The sequence below is a fragment of the Delphinapterus leucas genome, chromosome X (assembly GCF_059928025.1).
Source record: "Delphinapterus leucas isolate spDelLeu-1000000601 "Yukka" chromosome X, BTC_Dleu_Yukka2, whole genome shotgun sequence".
Lineage (NCBI taxonomy): Eukaryota > Metazoa > Chordata > Mammalia > Artiodactyla > Monodontidae > Delphinapterus > Delphinapterus leucas.
The window spans coordinates 101,297,741-101,321,238 of record NC_143150.1 but is presented as its reverse complement, the minus strand read 5'-3'; the positions used below and the strand labels follow the sequence as shown (position 1 = coordinate 101,321,238).

Below are 23,498 nucleotides of genomic sequence, written 5' to 3'. Positions count from 1 at the left end.
ACTTCACTCTGTATGACAGTCTCTAGGTCCATCCACCTCACTACAGATAACTCAATTTCGTTTCTTTTCATGGCTCAGTAATATTCTGTTGTATATATGTGCCACATCTTCTTTATCCATTCATGTGTCGATAGACACTTAGGTTGCTTCCATGTCCTTGCTATAGGAAACAGAGCTGCAATGAACACTGTGGTCCATGGCTCTTTTTGAATTATGGTTTTCTTCAGTGATCACTTTGTTATTAAGTAGTGTATTGTTTAGCCTCCATGTGTTTGTATTTTTTACAGATCTTTTCCTGTAATTGATATCTAGTCTCATAGCGTTGTGGTCAGAAAAGATACTTTATACATTTTCAGTTTCCTTAAATTTACCAAGGCTTGATTCGTGACCCAAAATACGATCTATCCTGGAGAATGTTCCATGAGCACCTGAGAAAAATGTGTATTCTGTTGTATTTGGATGGAATGTCCTATAAATATCAATTAAGTCCATCTTGTTTAATGTATCATTTAAAGCTTGTGTTTCCTTATTTATTTTCATTTTGGATGATCTGTCCATTGGTGAAAATCGGGTGTTAACGTCCCTTACTATGAATGTATTACTGTCAATTTCCCCTTTTATGGCTGTTAGTATTTGTCTTATCTATTGAGGTGCTCCTATGTTGGGTGCATAAATATTTACAATTGTTATATCTTCTTCTTGGATCGATCCCTTGTTCAGTATGTAGTGTCCTTCTTTGTCTCTTGTAATAGTCTTTATTTTAAAGTCTATTTTGTCTGATATGAGAATTGCTACTCCAGCTTTCTTTTGGTTTCCATTTGCATGGAATATCTTTTTCCATCCCCTTACTTTCAGTCTATGTATCTCTAGGTCTGAAGTGGGTCTCTTGTAGACAGCATATATATGGGTCTTGTTTTTGTATCCATTCAGCCAATCTGTGTCTTTTGGTGGGAGCATTTAGTCCATTTACATTTAAGGTAATTATCGATATGTATGTTCCTATTCCCATTTTCTGAATTGTTTTGTGTTCGTTATTGTAGGTCTTTTCCTTCTCTTGTGTTTCTTGCCTAGAGAAGTTCCTTTAGCATTTGTTGTAAAGCTGGTTTGGTGGTGCTGAACTCTCTCAGCTTTTGCTTGTCTGTAAAGGTTTTGATTTCTCCATCAAATCTGAATGAGATCCTTGCTGGGTAGACTAATCTTGGTTGCAGGTTTTTCTCCTTTATCACTTTAAATATGTCCTGCCAGTCCCTTCTGCCTTGCAGAGTTTCTGCTGAAAGATCAGCTGTTAACCTTATGGGGATTCCCTTGTGTGTTATTCATTGTTTTTCCCTTGCTTTTAATATGCTTTCTTTGTATTTAATTTTTGACAGTTTGATTAATATGTATCTTGGTGTATTTCTCCTTGGATTTATCCTGTATGGGACTCTCTGTGCTTCCTGGACTTGATTAACTATTTCCTTTCCCATATTAGGGAAGTTTTCAACTATAATCTCTTCAAATATTTTCTCCGTCCCTTTCTTTTTCTCTTCTTCTTCTGGGCCCCGTATAATTTGAATGCTGGTGCATTTAATGTTGTCCCAGAGGTCTCTGAGACTGTCCTCAGTTCTTTTCATTCTTTTTTCTTTATTCTGCTCTGCAGTAGTTATTTCCACTATTTTATCTTTCAGGTCACTTATCCGTTCTTCTGCCTCAGTTATTCTGCTATTGATCCCATCTAGAGTCTTTTTCATTTCATTTATTGTGTTGTTCATCATTGTTTGTTTCATGTTTAGTTCTTCTAGGTCCTTGTAAATGTTTCTTGCATTTTGTCCATTCTGTTTCCAAGATTTTGGATCATCTTTACTATCATTATTCTGAATTCTTTTTCAGGTAGACTGCCTATTTCCTCTTCATTTGTTAGGTCTCGTGTGTTTTTATCTTGCTCCTTTATCTGCTGTGTGTTTTTCTGTCTTCTCATTTTGCTTAACTTACTGTGTTTGGGGTCTCCTTTTTGCAGGCTGCAGGTTCGTAGTTCCCGTTGTTTTTGATGTCTGTCCCCAGTGGCTAAGGTTGGTTCAGTGGGTTATGTAGGCTTCCTAGTGGAGGGGACTAGTGCCTGTGTTCTGGTGGATGAGGCTGGATCTTGTCTCTCTAGTGGGCAGGTCCACGTCTGGTGGTGTGTTTTGGGGTGTCTGTGGACTTATGATTTTAGGCAGCCTCTCTGCTAATGGGTGTGGTTGTGTTCCTGTTTTGCTAGTTGTTTGGCATAGGTTGTCCAGTACTGTAGCTTGCTGGTCGTTGAGTGAAGCTGGGTGCTGGTGTTGAGATGGAGATCTCTGGGAGATTTTCGCCGCTTGATATTATGTGGAGCCTGAAGGTCTCTTGTTGACCAGTGTCCTGAAGTTGGCTCTCCCACCTCAGAGGCACAGCACTGACTCCTGGCCGCAGCACCAAGAGCCTTTCATCCACACGGCTCAGAATAAAAGGGAGAAAAAGAGAGAAAGAATTAGTAGAAGTAGGAAGAAAGAAAGGAAGAAAGAAAGAAGGAAAGGAGGGAAGGAAGGAAGAAAGAAAGAAAATAAGGAAAGAAGGAAAGAAAGGAGGAAGGAAGGAAGGGAAGGAAGAAAGGAAGAAGAAAAGGAAAGAAGGAAAGAAAGGGAGGAAGGAAGGAGGGAAGGAAAAAAGAAAGAAAGAAGATACAGTAGAATAAAGTAAAATATAATAAAGTTATTAACTTAAAAAATAATTATTTAGAAAAAAAAGGGACGGATAGAACCTTAGGACAGATGGTGGGAGCAGAGCTATACAGACAAAATCTTACACAGAAGCATACACATACACCCTCACAAAAAGAGGTAAAGGGGAAAAAATCATATATCTTGCTCTCAAAGTCCACCTCCTCAGTTTGGGATGATTCGTTTTCTAAAGGAGGGAAAGAAAGAAAGAAAGATAGAAAGAAAGAAAGATAGAAAGAAAGAAAGAAAGAAAGAAAGAAGGTAAAGTATAATAAAGTTATTAAAATTAAAATTAATTATTAAGAAAAAAATTTTAAAAAACGGACAGATAGAACCATAGGACAGATGGTGGAAGCAAAGCTATACAGACAAAATCTCACACAGAAGCATACACATACACACTCACCAAAAGAGGAAAAGGGGAAAAAATCATAAATATTGCTCTCGAAGTCCACCTCCTCAATTTGGGATGATTCGTTGTCTATTCATGTATTCCACAGATGCAGGGTACATCAAGTTGATTGTGGAGCTGTAATCCGCTGCTCCTGAGGCTGCTGGGAGAGATTTCCCTTTCTCTTCTTTGTTCTCACAGCTCCCAGGGGCTCAGCTTTGGATTTGGCCTCGCCTCTGCGTGTAGGTCGCTGGAGGGCGTCTGTTTTTTGCTCAGACAGGACGGGGTTAAAGGAGCCGCTGATTCGGGGGCTCTGGCTCACTCAGGCCGGGGGGAGGGAGGAGCACGGAGTGCGGGGCGAGCCTGTGGCGGCAGAGGCCGGGGTGACGTTGCACCAGCCTGAGGCCCGCCGTGCGTTCTCCCGGGGAAGTTGTCCCTGGATCCCAGGACCCTGGCAGTGGCGGGTTGCACAGGCTCCCCGGAAGAGGGGTGTGGATAGTGACCTGTGCTCGCACACAGGCCCCTCGGTGGCGGCAGCAGCAGCCTTAGCGTCTCCCGCCCGTCTCTGGGGTCTGTGCTTTTAGCTGCGGCTCGTGCCTGTCTCTGGGTTCCGCGCTTTTAGCCGCGGTTCACGCCTGTCTCTGGGGTCCGCGCTTTTAGCCGCGGCTTGCGCCCGCCTCTGGGGTCCACGCTTTTACCGCAGCTCGCGCCCGTTTCGGTTCCGTGCTTTTAGCTGCGGCTCCCGCGCGTCTCTGGGGTCCGCGCTTTTAGCCGCGGCTCGCGCCCGTCTCTGGAGTTCTTTTAAGCAGCGCTCTGAAACCCCTCTCCTCGCGCACCAGGAAACAAAGAGGGAAGAAAAAGCCCCTTGCCTCTTCGGCAGCTGCAGACCTTTTCCTGGACTACCTCCCGGCTAGCCGTGGTGCACTAACCCCTTCAGGCTGTGTTCGCGCAGCCAACCCCAGTCCTCTCCCTGCGCTCCGACCAAAGCCCAAGCCTCAGCTCGCAGCCCGGCCCGCTCCGGCGGGTGAGCAGACAAGCCTCTCGAGCTGGTGAGTGCCGGTCGGCACCGATCCTCTGTGCGGGAATCTCCCCGCTTTGCCCTCCGCACCCCTGTTGCTGTGCTCTCCTCCGCGGCTCCGAAGCTCCCCCATCCGCCTCCCGCAGTCTCCGCCCGCGAAGGGGCTTCCTAGTGTGTGGAATCCTTTCCTCCTTCACATCTCCCTCCCACTGGTACAGGTCCCGTCCCTATTCTTTTGTCTCTGTTTTTTCTTTTTTTCTTTTGCCCCACCCAGGTACGTGGGGAGTTTCTTGCCTTTTGGGACTTCTGAGGTATTCTGCCAGCATTCAGTAGGCGTTCTGTAGGAGTTGCTCCACGTATAGATGTATTTCTGGTGTATCTGTGGGGAGGAAGGTGATCTCCGCGTCTTACTCTTCCGCCATCTTCCCCTCCGTCTGATAAAGAGAAATTTTATATCAGAGGATAAGTTCCTGATAGTTCATGAGTTTCAACATAGTTCTGGAGCATGTTTATCTCACACCATCTAGAAAGGCAATATGTAGTACGTAAGAGCATGAGTTTCTGGAACCAGACACCTGGTCTTTCAATCCCAGCGCTACCATTTACTAGTTGTGTAATCTTGGGTAAATCCGTAACCTCTTTGTGCCTCTTTTCTTATCTGTAAAATTGTGATGATAATAATACCTAATTATAAGATTATTTTGAGAATTAAGTGTAGGGCATTCAGCACGGTGCCCACGAATTCATAATCGTTATATATATGTTAACTATTATTTTATTATCAAAGCATTTTGCTTTCATTGAAGGATTAATTGACATTTAATACAGGAAGAATATGGGCCCTATAGATAACCTTAACACTTAAAAACTACAATGTAGAAATACTAACCCTCTGAGAGGGAATCTGTCACATCTGTAGTCCCTAAAGCACTATCGGATGATTTCCATTAATATTAATTAGGTCAATAAAAAGTATTAATGTTTAAATACAAGCCATGGTTATCAGAAAAATTTATTAGCCTTAATACTTCACTCCCCATTTGTATAGGATAAATGAGGTAATTCAAAAGAGAGAGATTTTATTTTTTATCATTAGTAAATAGCTAAGCAGTGAAGAACTGAGGAACTCAGCTTTGACCACATCTTGGACTAAGTGAGATTTAAGGGTTGTTTGGTATCCAAGGATACCTCTTTTTTTTTTTTTGCGGTACGCGGGCCTCTCACCGCTGCGGCCTCTCCTGTTGCGGAGCACAGGCTCCGGATGCACAGGCTCAGCAGCCATGGCTCACGGGGCCAGCCGCTCCGCGGCATGTGGGATCCTCCCGGACCGGGTCACGAACCCATGTCCCCTGCATTGGCAGGCGGACTCCCAACCACTGCGCCACCAGGGAAGCCCCAAGGATACCTCTTAATGTAATTTCTATAAATCTGAGAAGAAAAGAGATTGTGATGATCTCATTTGAGAGTAGTATGTGGAAGAAGGACTGGAATACATTGGAAATGCTGCCTAATCAAAGCATTGTTTTCATGTATATTTTATAGTTTTTAAGTGATTTTTTTTTAGCTTAATGTTTTCTAGCTGGAACATTTTATGTCATAATTACTAGTCTCATCAGAGATTTCATTTTTATTTTTACAAATATTTGGAATCTATGATTAGATGTGTGCATTTAGGCCAGTTGGACTTCCTTTATTTTACATCAATGTACTTTTGGAATTTGGTATTCTCCTTTTTCAAGTATAATGCATATATATCTGGCACAGCTTCCTGCTTGACTCTATTGTTGTGCCTTATGTAAAATGACATTTAGTTTGCTTCTCATTGATTAGAATCAATAACATAAGTCATAATTATGTCCTGGAATAATATGCATTTCTAGTCTGGCTGCACTGTAGGTGGTGGGATATGGCCTGGGAAGCTAATCATCCTTTATCATTTCTTTCCACTTGGAAGAGGACACCCAGAACGCTAAAAAATCAACTTTGTAACTAAATATATAGGATAAAGTTGTTTATAAATTGGGGTCTCTTGTACTAAGGGGAAATATTAAGACCACTCTTTTTGCAAAACATAAATGGAGAACTAAGGCAAAGATATTTCAAGCCAAACCACAAGACTAGTACACTGTAATGTGTATATGTGTTGTGATGTCAATGTCCAATTCAAGTTAACTCTACATTTTATTGATCTGATGAGCACATTTGTTTGCTAAAGCCAGAAGACAATGCAGGTTCCCTGTCAGACTGTTATGATTGAGAGACCCCCTAAATTGTTTGGACTTATTGGCTTAATTATTCCACATTTGGGAATCCATGGAAGGGTCTCTTTTCTGGAACACTGATGCATGTGAGACTGTTGTGACTGTTCTCTCCTTTGCAAAATATTCTACTGCCTTGGCTTCTGTATTAGTCAAGATAAGCTAGGTTATGTTAGAGTGTCAAATTAATCCTGAAATCTCAGTGTTTTACCACAACAAAGGTTTATTTCTCAACCACACTACATGTTCAATGGGTATGGGGGAGGCAGGGACATTTGGGGGTTTTCTCTGGGGCTTACCTATTCACTGAGGCAGGGGAGAGTGGACAGAGAGTCTCTAAAGGACTCTTCTCTGATTCAGCCAAACCCATCACTTCTTCTCCCATTTCATTGGCTGAAACCAGTCATAAATCCTCGGTTAGCCTCAAGGGGTCTGAAAAATGGAGCTTTCCGTGTGCCTGAGAAGAAGGAATATAGAATTGGGTTTGGCGAGCACAGCCCTGTCTGCTACAGTTTTTAAGACACTGCCCTGTCCTGGTTCTTCTGCCTCTCAACCTGCTTTTTCTCTGCCTCCTCAATGGACTTCTTTTCCGTCACCCCTTGGGGAACGGGTGCTCCCCAAGTTACCACATCCGGTCCACTATTGTTGTTCTCCCCACCACTATCCCCAGGTGACTTCATCCACTCCTCCAGCTCTAACTGCAGACTGTCTGCTGCTGACTTGCAGATCTATTATCCCAAGCCCTGACCTACCCACAAAGCTTCAAACATAAATCCAACCATGACTGATTCGAGGATATCTCAAACTCCATGTGAAAAAATATAAACACATGAGTTTTTCCCCCAACCTCATTCGTCCTCTTCCTGTATTCTTTGTCCCAGTTAGCGGCAGCATCGTATTTCCAAGTCTAGATTCCTCCCTATCATTCCCACCTCCTAATTTTGTACGCCATCTCAGCTAGGCTGTGCTGCACAGTTGTTTAGTCAGTTATCAGTCTAGATGTCCACCGTGAAGGTATTTTTTAGATGCGATTAATAGATACATCTGTAGGCTTTGAGTAAAGCAGATGACCACCCGTAGTGTGACTGGGCCTCGTGCAATCAGTTGAGGGCCCCAAGACCAAGGACTGAGGTTTCCTGAAGGAATTCAGCCTCAAGACTGCAACACAGGGACTTCCCTGGTGGTCCAGTGGCTAAGACTCCGTGCTCCCAATTCCGGGGGCCCCGGTTCGATCCCTGGTCAGGGAACTAGATCCCACATGCATGCTGCAAGTAAGAGTTCCCATGCCGCGACTAAAGATCCCGCCTGCCACAACGAGGACCCAGTGCAGCCAAAATAAATATATAAATATTAAAAAAAAAAAAAAAAAAAAAAAGGACTGCAACACAGAAACCCTGCCTGAGTTTCCAGTATGCCTGCCCTGCTATACAGACCTTGGACTCAAGACTGTAACATCTGAGTTTCTAACCTACTGGCTTGCTCTATGAATTTCAGCGCCCTGACTTCCCCCAGCTAGGGCCTCGGGGAGGTGAGGGCTTTGTTCGGAGGCTGGAGGACTCGGGACCATAGAGGGAGGGGTCCCAGGCTCTGATAGACGGCACCAGCAGGACGCAGGGACCGCTGACCCCTGACCCCTGACCAGTGGGCGTGCCCGCAGAGTCCCGCCCCTGCCGTCACCCCTCGGAGACCCCACGCTGCGCCGGATGCGGCTCCCCCCGACTTCCGCTTCAGAAGCGAGAAGCCTGACCAGGAGCCGCGGCGGTTGTTCAGCCAAGCGTGGGTTTTCAGGACTCGTCCGGAGCCACGGTGAGGACCTGAATGTAGCCTGCAGGGACCTTCCCTCCCCCCTCCCCCCATAACAAAGGTGACCCACCTGCATCCCACCCCTGCGATCTTGTTCTTGGAGGCCCCAGCAGAGCTATCGGGCTGACTTCGGCCTAGGATGCCTCAGGCAGAAGGCCTTGGTTTGTGAGACTAGCGCTGATTCTACAAATGGAGAAGATCTGAGTCCTAGATGACGGTCCTGAGTGCTAGTGAGCAGACCTCGACCCCCAAAGCGGGCCACACTGAGCAGCGCCCCTGCTCTCAGCTCTAGGAGGCCCTAGCAAGGTAGACAGATGTTGAGTGACCTAAATTCCCCTCTAGTGACGAAGGGAAATGAGGGCTATCTCGTGACTCCCAAACTCAGGAGAGGAGGCTCCGGGCGGAGCTGGCAGGCTGTGGTGCCCCCTCATCTCCTCTGGAGATGGTCTCAGGGAGATGAGAGCCTTGGTCTAATGGAATAAGCCCAATTCAGCAAAGGGACCTAGTCCTCAGCAGCATTCATGGTTGTGACACCGAGTGAGGATGGGGGCCCCTCCCACAAGAAACGGGGCAGCGTAAAGCACCAGCCCTGTTTTCAGGCTTGGGAGAATTGGGTATTTTGACATGAGTTGCATTCACTTATTCCCAGGACATCTCAGGGAGGTGAGAGACCAGGTCAAAGGGGGCAGCCTCGGGTTGGCAAGGGAGGATTTCAGGTTATGCCAGGTGTCATGGTGAGAACCTTGAGGACTGTGGGGATGTCCCACATGAAAGCATTCAGGCCACAAAGAATCCTCACTATTAGCATCCCTGGGAGACCTCAAGCATAGATGTCAGGCAGAAATGCCCATCAGTTCCCACTACAGGCTAACAGGGAGATAAGGGTCTTGGTCTGAGGAGAGTGGTCCCATGTCAGCAGAGGGAGAAATCTTAGACCCTATCAGGAGGCACATTTAGACCTTGAATTGGGATCTTGTGTGGGACCACAAGGACTTCAACCTGCCTGCAACAGCTTTCATTCTTGGGAGACCACGTTTAGTTAGATACGGTCATCTTCACTTCCTCCTATTGGGACAGAGGCTGGTTGGCTCTTACTGTCATATAGGCATCAATTCAGGCAAAAGTTGAGCTTCTCTACCAGGAGCCCAACTGAGGAACCTGAGTGAGGACTCAAAGTGTCCAGCCCAACGCTTGGATTTCAGCCCAAGAAATCTCTGGGAAGGACTGTCAGGTAGAGCGTCTGCTTCACTTCTTTATATCACATCTAAGAGAGGTGAGGTCCTTAGTCTGAAGGTGCATCCACCAGTCAGCAAATGGAGAGTGGTTCCAAGCCTTTTAAGGAGCCAAGGTGAGGGCCTCGAATGATGATCGCGACGAACTCAGGATAGAAAGGACCCTACTGGGCTCGCGGCTCTGGTGTCCCCTGGCAGGGAGGTGGACTGAGGCACCCCTTCACTTCCTTCTCCTGGATCGCAGGGAGGTTTGAGGTGTCAGCTGAAGAGTAGCAGCGGGGAGGGTGCCCAGGCTCTGCCGAGACCTGACATGATAATATTGAAGATGAACCGAGAGGACCCCACTGCCAGCACCTGTTGTCACCTGAGTAAATCCAAGGCAGGGCTGATAGGATGCAGAGTAAAACTCTAAGGCCTCTGTGGTTCCTCTATGGGATTCTGGGAGGACAGGCTGACCGGGAAAACAGGAACCTTGTGGGTTCCCAGAGCAGTGCCCTCAAGGAAACTTGCAGAGGCAGCCTTTGATAAAGCCAAGGTGGAATCTCCCTACTTTAAGGTGCTCACGTCATCTCATTCTCCAGCCTTCAGGTGTCCAAATCACCTGTCATTGGCCCACACTCCTGTCTGCTGTCCCTGACCACAGCCACCATGCCTCGTGGTCAGAAGAGTAAGCTCCGTGCTCGTGAGGAACGCCGCCGTAACAGAGGTGAGACCCAGGGTCTTCATGCTCAGGCCACCACAGCAGGGGTAGAAGAGACCACTTCCTCACCCGCTTCTGTTTCTCAGGGTACTCCCCCGAGCTCCGCTGCTGCTGGCACTCGCCAGGAGCCTCAGGGAGCCCCAGCCTCTAGCTCTCGTGACGCAGGGGTTTCATGCCCAGGATATGATGTACGTGCCAAGGGCCAAGTTGAGGAAAGTAAAAATTCCTCCCAGGCCTCAGCCTCCAGTGATCCTGGAAAGGATCTTGTAACCAGGAAGGCAGGGATGTTGGTGCAGTTCATACTGTATAAATATAAGATAAAGGAGCCCATTAAAAAGGGAGAAAAACTGAAGATTGTCAACAAAAGGTATAGGGAGCACTTCCCCGAGATCCCCAGGAGAGCCTCCGAGTGCATGGAGCTGGTCTTTGGCCTAGAATTGAAGGAAGTCAAGGCCAACAGTCATTCCTATGCCCTTGTCGGCAAGCTAGATCTCACCGATGATGGGCGTCGGAGCAGTGGCGGGCGGTTTTGGAAGAATGGGCTCCTGATGCCTCTCCTCGGTGTGATCTTCTTGCATGGCGACCGTGCCTCTGAGGAGGAGATCTGGGAATTCCTGAATATTTTGGGTGTGTTTGATGGAAGGAGGCACTTCATCTTGGTGGAGCCCAGGAAGCTTATCACAGAAGATTTGGTGCAGGAAAGGTGCCTGGAGTACCGCCAGGTGCCCAGCAGCGGTCCGCCATGCTCTGAGTTCCTGTGGGGCCCGAGAGCCCGCGCTGAAACCAGCAAGGTGAAAGTGCTGGAGGTTCTGGCCAAGATCCATGATACGGTCCCCACTGCCTTCCCACCCCACAATGAAGAGGCTTTGAGAGATGAGGGAGAGAGAGCCCGAGCCAGGGCTGCAGCCAGGGCTGGCACTACTGCCACTGCTGTGCGCATTCCAGGGCCACATCCAGCCTCTCCTCACACCCCTAGTGAGGTCTGAAGCCCACCCATTCTTCACTTTGTGGTAGGAAAAGCCTGTTAACCAGTGTTCCTGATATGCTTAAATAACTTGTTGACTTTTTTCCTGCATTTTTAATTGGTGTTCCTTTCAACAGAAAGTTTATTTAGATTCAGAATATAAGTATATGAATGACATGGATCACACACTTATTGCTGTTTGTCAGATTTAGGAGTAAGAATTTTGTTTTTTGAAATACAAATTGGAAATCCTTAAATCACTTTTGTGGTCCAGAACAAGAATAACATCACTTTAGAATAAGAATATCCTTGGAAACATGAAAGAACACCACGCTAAAATAGGATCAGAAGATAGCTAGGTAGTAGCTAGATGGAGAGATAAGATAGATAAGACAGCTAGAGAGCTAAAGTCAAAGTTGATCAATTCTTGGTTTGCCTTACTCCATTTAGTCTTTCTTTTGTAAATTTAAAAGATATATCCTGGATTTGCTTATGGTTTTCAAGAATGTTTGAGAATACAAATTATAGCAAATGATTTGTTCATGACTCTTATTTTACACAAACATTAACTGAGCATCTGCTCTTAAGAAGTCTCTGTGCTCGTACTGGGGATGTTTAATCAAAAAAGTCCTAGCCTCTGCCCATGCAATTACAGTTTCTCAGAGAAGCTATTATTGTATGGAAAGGGGTGAGATACTCTCTACTTCAAGAAGAGCAAGTAAAAAAGCAGGGTAAAGAGAGGGTGGAGAGAACATATTCCTTAGTTTTCATTGTTAAAAGCAGAATTTTGGCTGATTGGGAGGATTTTTTCCGGCTAGAATGCTGCATATTCTCTGACATATCTTAGATGTAAAAAAAAAAAAAAAATCCCAGCTGGATCGATGGTAACGTCTGAGGTCAAGATAATCATAGTAATAACTGCCATTCCCTAACGTCTCAATACAAGACAGGCACAGTGACAGATGCTTTCCATACATTACATATATTCCACCAGTCCTACAAGACAGGTCTTATCAAACTCACTTCACAGCGAAGATCCTGAGGCTCATAGAGTTAGAGTTTGGTAATGTGCCAAATTTCATAAGGCTAGTAAATGACAGGGGTGGGACTAGACTCCTGGTCTAAATTACTGTAGAGCTCGTACTGTTCTCCTCCTCCTACCCTGAGACACATCCTGTGTCTTTCATTTCAGTTGTTTTCTCAGTACTTCAAACTTTGTCTTAGGTGATAAAAAGAATGGCCTTGTGCTCAAACTACTGGATTGGAATACGTAGCCAGAGCAGTAAGAATACCAAAATATTTGAGAGGTATAAATAAATAAATGAAAGAGACAATATTCGCTGACAGTATAAGCATCTACATTTGTGATGTTAGATAACCTCAAAAGGCTAGGGGCTCTCAAAATCATCCTCACAGTCTCTTCCCTGTAGAAAGTAAATCTATCAGAACAGAAGTGACGTGGGAATCTTCATCTGGCTGATGAGATAGAATAGATCAGTGTACTTTTTTTCCCTGACAGGCTACCACCACCTGTTCTGGGACTCCTGCCTTGTGCTACAGCTTCCCCATCTCACATTACTCCTGGGCCAGGGACCCATTCTCTGTAAGGTTTGCAGAGCGAAAACTGCTCAAGAGTTTGCAGAGATGTGGAATTTCCTAAGCAGGCTTTAATCCAAGTGATAGAAAGCAAGATGAGGGCCCCGTATAGGAGGACTGAGGAGACCAAAGCCCAGAATATTGGGGGGTGGTCATTGGGACACCAGTCCTGTCTGCTATCAGACACAGAGGGTCTCAGGCAGACCTGTTAGGCTAACCGTACCCTCACTTATTCTTCAGGCTTCTTGGGGCCATAAGAAACTTGTCTACGGGCAGAGTTCTCAGGTTGGTAGAGGAGAGAGTGTGAGTCTCTCACAGAAATGACAGTGATAAACCTGAATAAAGACCCAGCCAGAACAGTAGGACCCCATAAAGTCCCATCCCCTTTGGCAGCCCCCTGAGGTCCAGAACAGTCCTGGCTGCTTGTGACTAACACTTTCAACTCAGGTCGCGGGAAGGTGGGGACTCTGGGGATCAGCAGAGCCCTCAGCCTTAGATCAGCAGAGAATGGAGTCCCAGGAAGTGTGCAGAGTCATAGTGAAGACCCTGTCTGTGGACATGGGGACCACTCAGTCCACCACTGTCAGGGCTACACTTAGCCCCTCCTCTGCTGTTAGCCCTGGGAGGCATAGGCAAGAGCTGGCAAGGTCAAGTGCCCCCTGACTTCTGCCTGGAGGGTGTCAGGGAGGGGAGGACCTTGGTTTATAGGCTGGCTGTTCAGCAGAGAGTGGAATCCCAGGCGTGACAGTGTCAAAGTAAAAGTCCTGTATGAGGAGTGGGGCAACCAAATACCCCGTTACAGATACATCCTTAGAAAGTCCCGCGTCTGTAATTGGCCTGGGGAGGCAATAGACAGGGCTTTCAGACTAAGTTTATCCCTTATTGCCTGAAGGAGGATGGTTTCAGGGACTTAAAGTCCTTGGACTGATGGGGGAGGCCTCATTCAGCAGAGGAAGGGTACCCAGTTCCTAACAGGAGTCAACATGATGACACTGACTGACAATGAAAGGATCTCTCCCAGAAAGAAGGGGACCACATAGAGCACTGTCCCTGTTGTCAGACCTGAGGCTATGTCACTTAGGCATGGTGACATGATGCGTCATACTCACTTCCTCCCAGAGCTCTCATGGAGGTAAGGAACCTCATTAAAAACCAGTGTGCTCAGTGGCTCTCCTTAGGATCTCAGGGAATTGTTCCCTGTACATTTTGTTGACAACCTTCAGCATGTCTACCTCCATAATGGGCTCTTTCATATTTCTGCAGTAGGAATTGCCTGCCGATGCAGGGGACACGGGGTCGTGCCCCTGTCCGGGAAGGTCCCATATGCCGCGGAGCGGCTGGGCCCGTGAGCCATGGCCGCTGAGCCTGCGCGTCCCGAGCCTGTGCTCCGCAACGGGAGAGGCCACAACAGTGAGAGGCCCGCGTACCGCAAAAAAAAAAAAAAAAAAAGCTCATATTTTGTTTTATTTGGGGTTGTAGTCTGAGCATAGTGCATAGTATACAGTAGGTACCTTATATTTAATCAATAAACGCCGAAAGAAAGACTATAAATAAGGGAAAGATCGTCAATTTGTGGTTTGCCTAAATCCTTCTCATGTTTCTTCTTGTACAAGTGGAAGTCATACACCTGGATTTGCTTAGATTATTCAGGAGTGTAAGATAAATTAAATTTTAATGGATTAGGCCACATGCTTACTCCTTTTTAATTTCCCAGTCATTAATTGAGAATGAGCTCTTTGGAAGGCATCATACTAGTACTGTGGATGCTTCCCCCCGCCACCCCCCAAAAAAAGCCCCCAAACAACAACCACCACAAAAACAAGATCTGGCCCCTGCCCATTGAATTTTAGAGTCTAGGAGCTGCTATTATATAAAAAGATGGTGGGATGCACTCTATGACCTAAAGAACAAGTAAAAAGTAGGGTTAAAGAGGGCAGGCAGTTGGAGCTGAAAGCAATCAAGTGTAAATGGCCTGAGGCAAGGCAGTTTGGCGCCTTAGGAAAATGCAAAGCCTTCAGTGAGAAGTAATTTTAAGTGAGGTTGCCTGGTGGGCTAGATGAGACTGTGGGAGTGGTGAGCCCGGCCAGAGCCTCAGATGGAGGGCCTCAGAGAATCCAGAATCCACTGGGCTGGCAGTCTTTACCCTGGGTTGGGGGAGCCAGAGACCTCGCCATTAAAAGCGTACTCAATTATTCTATCTTGTGTGTAATTTGGCAAATTCTAGGCAAGTTCTAGATTTTTGTTGGTAGTTAAATAAGTGGAAATAATGGTTATTTAGAAGAAAGGGTAGCTGGTAGGGAAGATACTGGTCAGTGACAAAAATTCTGGGAAGATACTGGTCAATGACAAAAATTCTAAGGACTTTGAGTTGTTTCCAACTAGGAAAGATTCTCCCACAAGCGCATTATGTATTATATCCTCTGGTGTGGATATTACATGATTGTCCTTGCTAGGCAGCATTTTAGTTAGTTGCGATTTCTTTGTCTTGCTGTTTGGTTAATGTGCTCAAGCTCACGGGGCTAGTGAAACAGCACGTACAACAATTGATCAGCTTAAACTGGTTTTGCCTCCTTAAATAGGTTGTTGATTAATCAAACCTTGTGTTATTTTACAGAGACAGAACTGCACATCTCCAAGAAGCAACCCATGACCCCAGGATGACCCTGGAACCAAGATCTTCAGTCTGCAGAACTCAGAGAATAGAAATGTTGCCTGGAGAGCCCGTGACAATCCTTCAATTAAGGAAAATCTGGCCTCCAGCAGCATGAGTAGCTTATATGGACTAATTCAAGACTAGCCAATTAGCTTCCAAGTTTGAAATTACCCTGACCCCTTAAATTTCACCCAGACCGCTGGGTTGAGGTGAGATTTGAGAGCCTTGTCTCCTGTGTTAGTCGGCCTTGCAGTAAAGCTCTTTTCTCAAAAACTGTTGCCGTAGTGTTGGCTCCTGTGCACACAGTGCAGTGAGCCCTTGTTCAGTAAGTTTTGGCAACCCAGGTGAGATTTAGGTCTTGTGACCGCCTGCCTGAGGCACTGTAGCCCCTGGCAGAGTGTGGGCCCTCAGCACCAACCTTGAGTAGCCACCTAGACTGAATTTGTCTAGAAGGTCGGCTCTTGGGTTCCTGCTTCACCGCCATGGCACTCGAGGCTCCTCGGGCTACTTTCACTTTTGAGAAAAGAAACAGCTCCTGGATCAGACGTCTTTTGGGTGAGTAACCTTGTTAAAATGTGCCTGTACCTAAATTGTCTAATAATCTCAGCGGAATTGTGGGTTAGAGTCCTGCCTGGGGGAGTTTTTTTTGCTCGGGATACAGTCCAGGTTAGAGTCCTAAGGCTAGGATCGTGGGCTAGAGTCCCACCCTAAGAGAGACAGTACAAAAGGTTACAGCTGCTGAGGTACTCAAAGGATTGGGTTAAAGTCCCAGGCCTTTGGATTTGTTTGCCTATGTTTGTTCAGGTCTGACTGTTATATCTGTCAGGATTGGCTAATGGGAGTTGGCTATTGGATGACTGTGGCAAAACTTTATTAAACCTGATTGATATTAATGAGGGTCCTCTGACTCAGGAGATAAAAGACCTTGCTCCTGGACTGGAAACCTTGCTTTACAGGGTGATGGGGTTTTTCACCCATGCCTAAGATGATTGCCCGGAGGTGGTGTTACACGTCTATATTCCTTTTTTGTTTTTTTGTTGCTTTATTGGAGAATAGTTGATTTACAATGTTGTGTTAGTTTCAGGTGTACAGCAAAGTGAGTCAGTTATACATATACATATATTCGTTCATTTTCAGGTTCTTTTCTCATACAGATTATCACAGAATATTGAGCAGAGTCCCCTGTGCTATACAGTAGGTCCTCGTTGGTTATCTGTCTTATATATAGCAGTGTGTATGTTAATCCCAAGCTCCTGATTTATCCATTCCCCCCCGCCCCACGTTTCCCCTTTGGTAACCATAAGTTTGTTTTCGATATCTGTAAGTCTGTTTCTGTTTTGTAAGTAAGTTCATTTGTGTCATTTTTAAAAATTAGATTCCACATGTGAGTGATATATGATATTTGTCTTTCTGTCTGACTTATTTCACTTAGTGTGATAATCTCTAGGTCCGTCCACGTTGCTGCAGATGGCATTCTTTCTTTCTTTTTTTATGACTGAGTAATATTCCGTTGTATATATGTACCACGTAGTTTTTATCCATTCCTCTGTCGATGGACATTTAGGTTGCTTCCATGTCTTGGCTATTGCAAATAGTGCTGCAGTGAACATTGGGGTGCGTGTACCTTTGCAAATTATGGTTTTCAATGGATATGTGCACAGGAGTGGGATTGCTGGATCACATGGTATTTTTTATTTTATTTTACTGGAGTATAGTTGATTTACAATGTGTTAGTTTTAGGTGTACAGCATAGTGATTCAGTCACACATATACGTATATTCGTTCATTTTCAGATTCTTTTCTCATACAGATTATCACAGAATATTGAGCAGAGTCCCCTGTGCTATACAGTAGGTCCTCGTTGGTTATCTGTCTTATATATAGTAGTGGGCGTGTTAATCCCAAGCTCCTGATTTATCCATTCCCCCCCGCCCCACGTTTCCCCTTTGGTAACCATAAGTTTGTTTTAGATATCTGTAAGTCTGTTTCTGTTTTGTAAATAAGTTCATTTGTGTCATTTTCTTTTTCAACACATTTTTTAAACATCTTTATTGGAGTATAATTGCTTTATGATGGTATGTTAGTTTCTGCTTTATAACAAAGTGAATCAGCTATACATATACATATAGCCCCATATCTCTTCCCTCTTGCATGTCCCCTGCATTGGCAGGCAGATTCTTAACCACTGCACCACCAGGGAAGTCCCGGAATAAAGTTTTTATCTCAGAAGGCAGTGCGATAGTATTGGCTTCTATGCATGTCAGGCAGTGAGCCCTTGCTGGGTAACACTAGTAAATGACAGGCCTGGGACTGGACTCCTGGTCTGAATTCCTCTAGATCTCACACTGTTATACTCCTCTTGGCCTAAAGCAGAGCTTGTATTCCTTGACACTCAAATGTATCTTGGGATAAAGATAAGGACTGTGTGGCTAAAGAACGGGATTGGAATCTATCCAAAGCATTGAAGAATACCTCAGTAAATGCCAGTTAGGAATAAGAAGGAGGAACAGGAATAAGGAGAAGAAACAGATGCTGCTCAGTGACAATAGGATCATCTCTATATGCAGTGTCACATAACCTCAATCAGGGGAAGCACAAAACCATCCTGGACAGCTCCTTTCCTTTAGAAGTATGCGCATATCTCAGACACTGTGGGTTGGGTTCTAGGTCACCGCAATAATGCGAATATTGCAATAAAGTAAATCGCACGAAATTTTGGGTTTCCCAGTGCTTATAAAAGTTGTTAATCCTATTGTACACTTACTAGACAGTGTCTAAAAAAAAATGTACACATCTTAATTTAAAAATACAAAACAGTGGGCTTCCCTGGTGGCGCAGTGGTTGAGAGTCCGCCTGCCGATGCAGGGGACACGGGTTCGTGCCCCGGTCCGGGAAGATCCCACATGCCGCGGAGCGGCTGGGCCCGTGAGCCATGGCCGCTGAGCCTGCGTGTCCGGAGCCTGTGCTCTGCAACGGGAGAGGCCACCAACAGTGAGAGTCCCGCGTACCGCAAAAAACAAACAAACAAACAAAAAACAAAAACAGTTACAAGAATAACAAAGATAACTGAGCAGAGAACCATAAGAAAATAATGAAAAAGTTTAAAATATTTCAAGAATTAACAAAATGTGGCACAGGGACCCCACGTGAACACATGGTGTTGGGAAAACGGCACCCATTCACATGTTCAATGCATGGTAACCACAAACTTACAATTCATAATAAAACGAATATCTGTGAAGCATGATTAAGTGAAATACGATAAAAAGAGGTATGCCTATAAATCAATTAAAACAAGTCACAGAAGAGGCTAATTCTGGCTGTTGAAAAGGACAGATTAGCATTATTTTTCTCTGGGAGCCCACCCCTGTCCTGGGCCCCCTGCCTTATGTTGCATTTTCCCCATCTCACGTCAAGTCTGGGACATGAAACTACAAGGTTTGCATTAGGTACGCTGCTCAAGAGTTTGCAGGGATGTGGCATTCCCCAGGAACCTTTTAATCCAAGAGATAGACAAAAAGGAACACACCCCTCCCCCCAAAATGAGTGAGGACTGGAGAGACAACCACGCCAAGATATAGGTCATTCAGAGACCTGCCCAAACGTGCTCTCAGACCTAGAATGCCCAGGCAGGGCATCCTCTCTTATAAGTCTCATAGTTTTCAGTGAGGTCAAAGTCTTGGTCTAAGAAGAACAGCCTCAGTTCAGTAGAGGGAGAAGCTCAGGTTGGAGGGTCAGGGAGGATCCGGTCCCGGGACTGGCCAGGATTATGGTGGGGTCCCTGAGTGAGGAAAGAGGCATCGCTAGACCCACAAATGAGGGGGCTTTACAGACCCCTGCCCCCATTCTTAACCACGAGAGGCCCCAGGCAGAGCCATAGGGATGAGAAGCCTCCTCATTTCTGTCTGTCTGGTCTCGGCGAGGGAAGGGCTTTGTCTATCAGGATCAGGTCCCAGTTCTGCAAGGGAAGGGGTCTTGGCCATAACCAGACAAACCAGGGTCAAGGTGAGGACCTCAGTGCTAATGAGAGCGTCTCTCTCCCAAGGAGGGAGGCTCACAGGGTGGCGCCCGTCTTGTCAGGCAGAGATGGTCAGAGCAACGCCCTGCCTTCCCCACTAGGGACTCGGGGAGGTGAGGGCTTTGTTTGGAGGCTGAAGGACTCGGGACCACAGAGGGAGGAGTCACGGGCTCTAATAGATGGCACGGAGAGGCCCGCGAGGGAGGATCATGGGACGGCTGACCTCTGAACCCCGGGATCCCATAGAGCCCCGCGCGTCCCGTCAGCCGTTGGAACCCCACACGAGGCAGCCGCAGCCGGTAGTGGCCCCCACACTTCCGCTCCGGGGGCGAGGAGCCGGACGGTTGTTCACGGTGTTTGTTCGGCAAAGGGCGGATTCCCAGGACTGATCTGCAGTCGAGGTGAGGACCTGAATGTGGACCCAAGGGATCCTTCCCCCCTCCCGTAACAAAGGTGACCCCCACAAATCCCGCCTCTGTGATCGAAAGTGGAAGGTTCCCGAAAAGCTGTTAGGCTGAGTTCTGCCTGGAAATTCTCAAGGGGGAAAGCCTTAATCTAAGAGAGAATTTCCTGATTCTGTAAATCAAGGAAACCTAGGCCCTGACTGAAGTCAAGGCGGGGGTGGGGGTGGGGGTGGGGTGGGGGCGGGGCCTGAGTGCTAATGAGGGCGTAGAGATGGCAACAAAGCCGCACCCATGCACTCAGTTCCCGGAGCCTCCAGGCCGGGGTGGTCGTCTGTAGCAGGCCCAGTCTTCCCCCCCACCCCCAGGAGCTCAAGGAGGTGAAGCTTGTGGGCACAGTTCAGTAAAGGGAGAAGTCCCAGGCTCTGACAGATTCCAAGATGGACACCCTGTATGTAGGACCTAGGGAACCACCGGCTCCAGAACAGTGGAGTACCACAGACCCCCGCCCCTGCTGTCAGCTGTCAGAGACCCTGAGTAGTTGTGGCCGGATGTGAGTCATCCTGACTTCGGCTTCAGAGGTTCCAGGAAGTGAGAATTTTCATCTGAGGGCCATGCCTCCGGCCAGCCAAGAGAAAATTCCCAGTACTGGTCTGGGGTCAAGGTGAAGACTTTGAGTGGGGAGTGAGAGGTGCCACTCAGCCCATAACAAACTGCACTAAGTCTCGCTGCTGCTGTAGGCCCTGGGAAGCCCCAACAGAGCCATCAAACTGAGTTCTGCCTGAGATGTCTCGGGGCTGGGAGGGCCTTGGTCTAGGGAGTAGCTCCATCTTGCAGATGGAGGATACCTAGGTCCTAACTGAGGTGAAGGGGAGGGCCCTAAATACTGATGAGGGGCCCTCTCCCCATTTAGGGGTGGCATCACAAAGCAGCGCCCCTACACTTGTGGGAGGCTCCAGCCAGGGGTAGTCATATATGTAGGACCCTGACTTCCCCCTCTAGGGACTCAGGGAATTGAGGGCTTTGCTCTGAGGCTGGACTACCCAGGCTATTGGTGGGAGGAGTCCTAAGTCCTACACAGAGTTCGGGTCGGAGACCTGAGTGAGGACTAAGGTGAACACCGACTCTAAAATGTAGGGTCTCATAAATTCTGCCCGTGTTCTGAGTAGAAACCAAGAGTATCGGTCAAGCTGAAGCACTCTTCTCATTTGTCTGGAGAGTTCAGAGATGTGCGGGTGTTGGACTAATTGAATAGCCTCAATTCTGCAGAGGGAAGAGACCCAGGGCTTTATAGGAGTCAGGGTGAGGACCCTGAAAGAACAGTGATGATACCACTCACCCACAAACAGAGGAGACAACAGAGAGTGCCCCCCTCCTTGCTTGCAGCGCTGGGTAGCCCAGGTATGGAAGTCAGGTGTGTGTGAGCCCTCCTTTATTTTTTATTTTTTTAACATCTTTATTGGGGTATAATTACTTTACAATGGTGTGTTAGTTTCTGCTTTATAACAAAGTGAATCAGTTATACATATACATATGTTCCTATATCTCTTCCTTCTTGCGTCTCCCTCCCTCCTACCCTCCCTATCCCACCCCTCTAGGTGGTCACAAAGCACCGAGCTGATCTCCCTGTGCTATGCGGCTGCTTCCCACTAGCTATCTATTTTACGTTTGGTAGTGTATATATGTCCATGCCTCTCTCTCGCTTTGTCACAGCTCACCCTTCCCTCTCCCCATATCCTCAAGTCCGTGCTCCAGTAGGTCTGTTTCTTTATTCCTGTCTTACGCCTAGGTTCTTAATGACATTTTTTTTTTAAATTCCATATATATGTGTTAGCATATGGTATTTGTCTTTCTCTTTCTGACTTACTTCACTCTGTATGACAGACTGTAGGTCTATCCACCTCATTACAAATAGCTGAATTGCATTTCTTTTTATGGCTGAGTAATATTCCATTGTACATATGTGCCACATCTTCTTTATCCATTCATCCGATGATGGGCACTTAGGTTGTTTCCATCTCCGGGCTATTGTAAACAGAGCTGCAATGAACATTTTGGTACATGACTCTTTTTGAATTCTGGTTTTCTCAGGGTATATGCCCAGTAGTGGGATTGCTGGGTCATATGGTAGTTCTATTTGTAGTGTTTTAAGGAACCTCCATACTGTTCTCCATAGTGGCTGTACCAATTCACATTCCCACCAGCAAGTGCAGGAGTGTTCCCGTTTCTCCACACCCTCTCCAGCATTTATTGTTTCTAGATTTTTTGATGATGGCCATTCTGACTGGTGTGAGATGATATCTCATTGTAGTTTTGATTTGCATTTCTCTAATGATTAATGATGTTGAGCATTCTTTCATGTGTTTGTTGGCAGTCTGTGTATCTTCTTTGGAGAAATGTCTGTTTAGGTCTTCTGCCCATTTTTGGATTGGGTTGCTTGTTTTTTTGTTATTGAGCTGCATGAGCTGCTTGTAAATTTTGAAAATTAATCCTTTGTCAGTTGCTTCATTTGAAAATATTTTCTCCCATTCTGAGGGTTGTCTTTTGGTCTTGTTTATGGTTTCCTTTGCTGCGCAAAAGCTTTGAAGTTTCATTAGGTCCCGTTTGTTTATTTTTGTTTTTATTTCCATTTCTCTAGGAGGCAGGTCAAAAAGGATCTTGCTGTGATTTATGTCATAGAGTGTTCTGCCTATGTTTTCCTCTAAGAGTTTGATAGTTTCTGGCCTTACATTTAGGTCTTTAATCCATTTTGAGCTTATTTTTGTGTATGGTGTTAGGGAGTGATCTAATCTCATACTTTTACAGGTACCTGTCCAGTTTTCCCAGCACCATTTATTGAAGAGGCTGTCCTTTCTCCACTGCACATTCCTGCCTCCTTTATCAAAGATAAGGTGACCATATGTGCGTGGGTTTATCTCTGGGCTTTCTATCCTGTTCCATTGATGTAGCTTTCTGTTTTTGTGCCAGTACCATACTGTCTTGATCACTGTAGCTTTGTAGTATAGTCTGAAGTCAGGGAGCCTGATTCCTCCAGCTCCGTTTTTTGTTCTCAAGATTGCTTTGGCTGTTCGGGGTCTTTTGTGCTTCCATACAAATTGTGAAATTTTTTGTTCTAGTTCTGTGAAAAATGCCAGTGGTAGTTGGATAGGGATTGCATTGAATCTGTAGATTGCTTTGGGTAGTAGAGTCATTTTCACAATGTTGATTCTTCCAATCCAAGAACATGGTATATCTCTCCATCTATTTGTATCATCTTTAATTTCTCTCATCAGTGTCTTATAATTTTCTGAATACAGGTCTTGTGTCTCCTTAGGTAGGTTTATTCCTAGATATTTTATTCTTTTTGTTGCAGTGGTTAATGGGAGTGTTTTCTTGATTTCACTTTCAGATTTTTCATCATTAGCCTATAGGAATGCCAGAGATTTCTGTGCATTAATTTTGTATCCTGCAACTTTACCAAATTCACTGATTAGCTCTAGTAGTTTTCTGGTAGCATCTTTAGGATTCTCTATGTATAGTATCATGTCCTCTGCAAACAGTGACAGCTTTACTTCTTTTTTTCCAATTTGGATTCCTTTTATTTCCTTTTCTTCTCTGATTGCTGTGGCTAAAACTTCCAAAATTATATTGACTAAGAGTGGTGAGAGTGGGCAACCTTGTCTTGTTCCTGATCTTAGCGGAAATGCTTTCAGTTTTTCACCATTGAGGATGATGTTGGCTGTGGGTTTGTCATATATGGCCTTTATTATG

At 45.9% G+C, this 23,498-nt stretch overlaps 2 protein-coding genes across 2 annotated transcripts in view; both read left to right on the top strand.

Moving 5' to 3' along the window:
* CFAP47 (cilia and flagella associated protein 47) overlaps positions 1 to 23,498 on the top strand; it is a 546,463-nt gene that overhangs the window by 27,568 nt on the left and 495,397 nt on the right.
* On the top strand, positions 10,065 to 11,092 carry LOC149744362 (melanoma-associated antigen B4-like). Its single transcript, XM_089903884.1, is given in 2 exon segments — positions 10,065 to 11,046; positions 11,049 to 11,092. Coding segments are annotated over 2 exon segments (1,026 nt in total).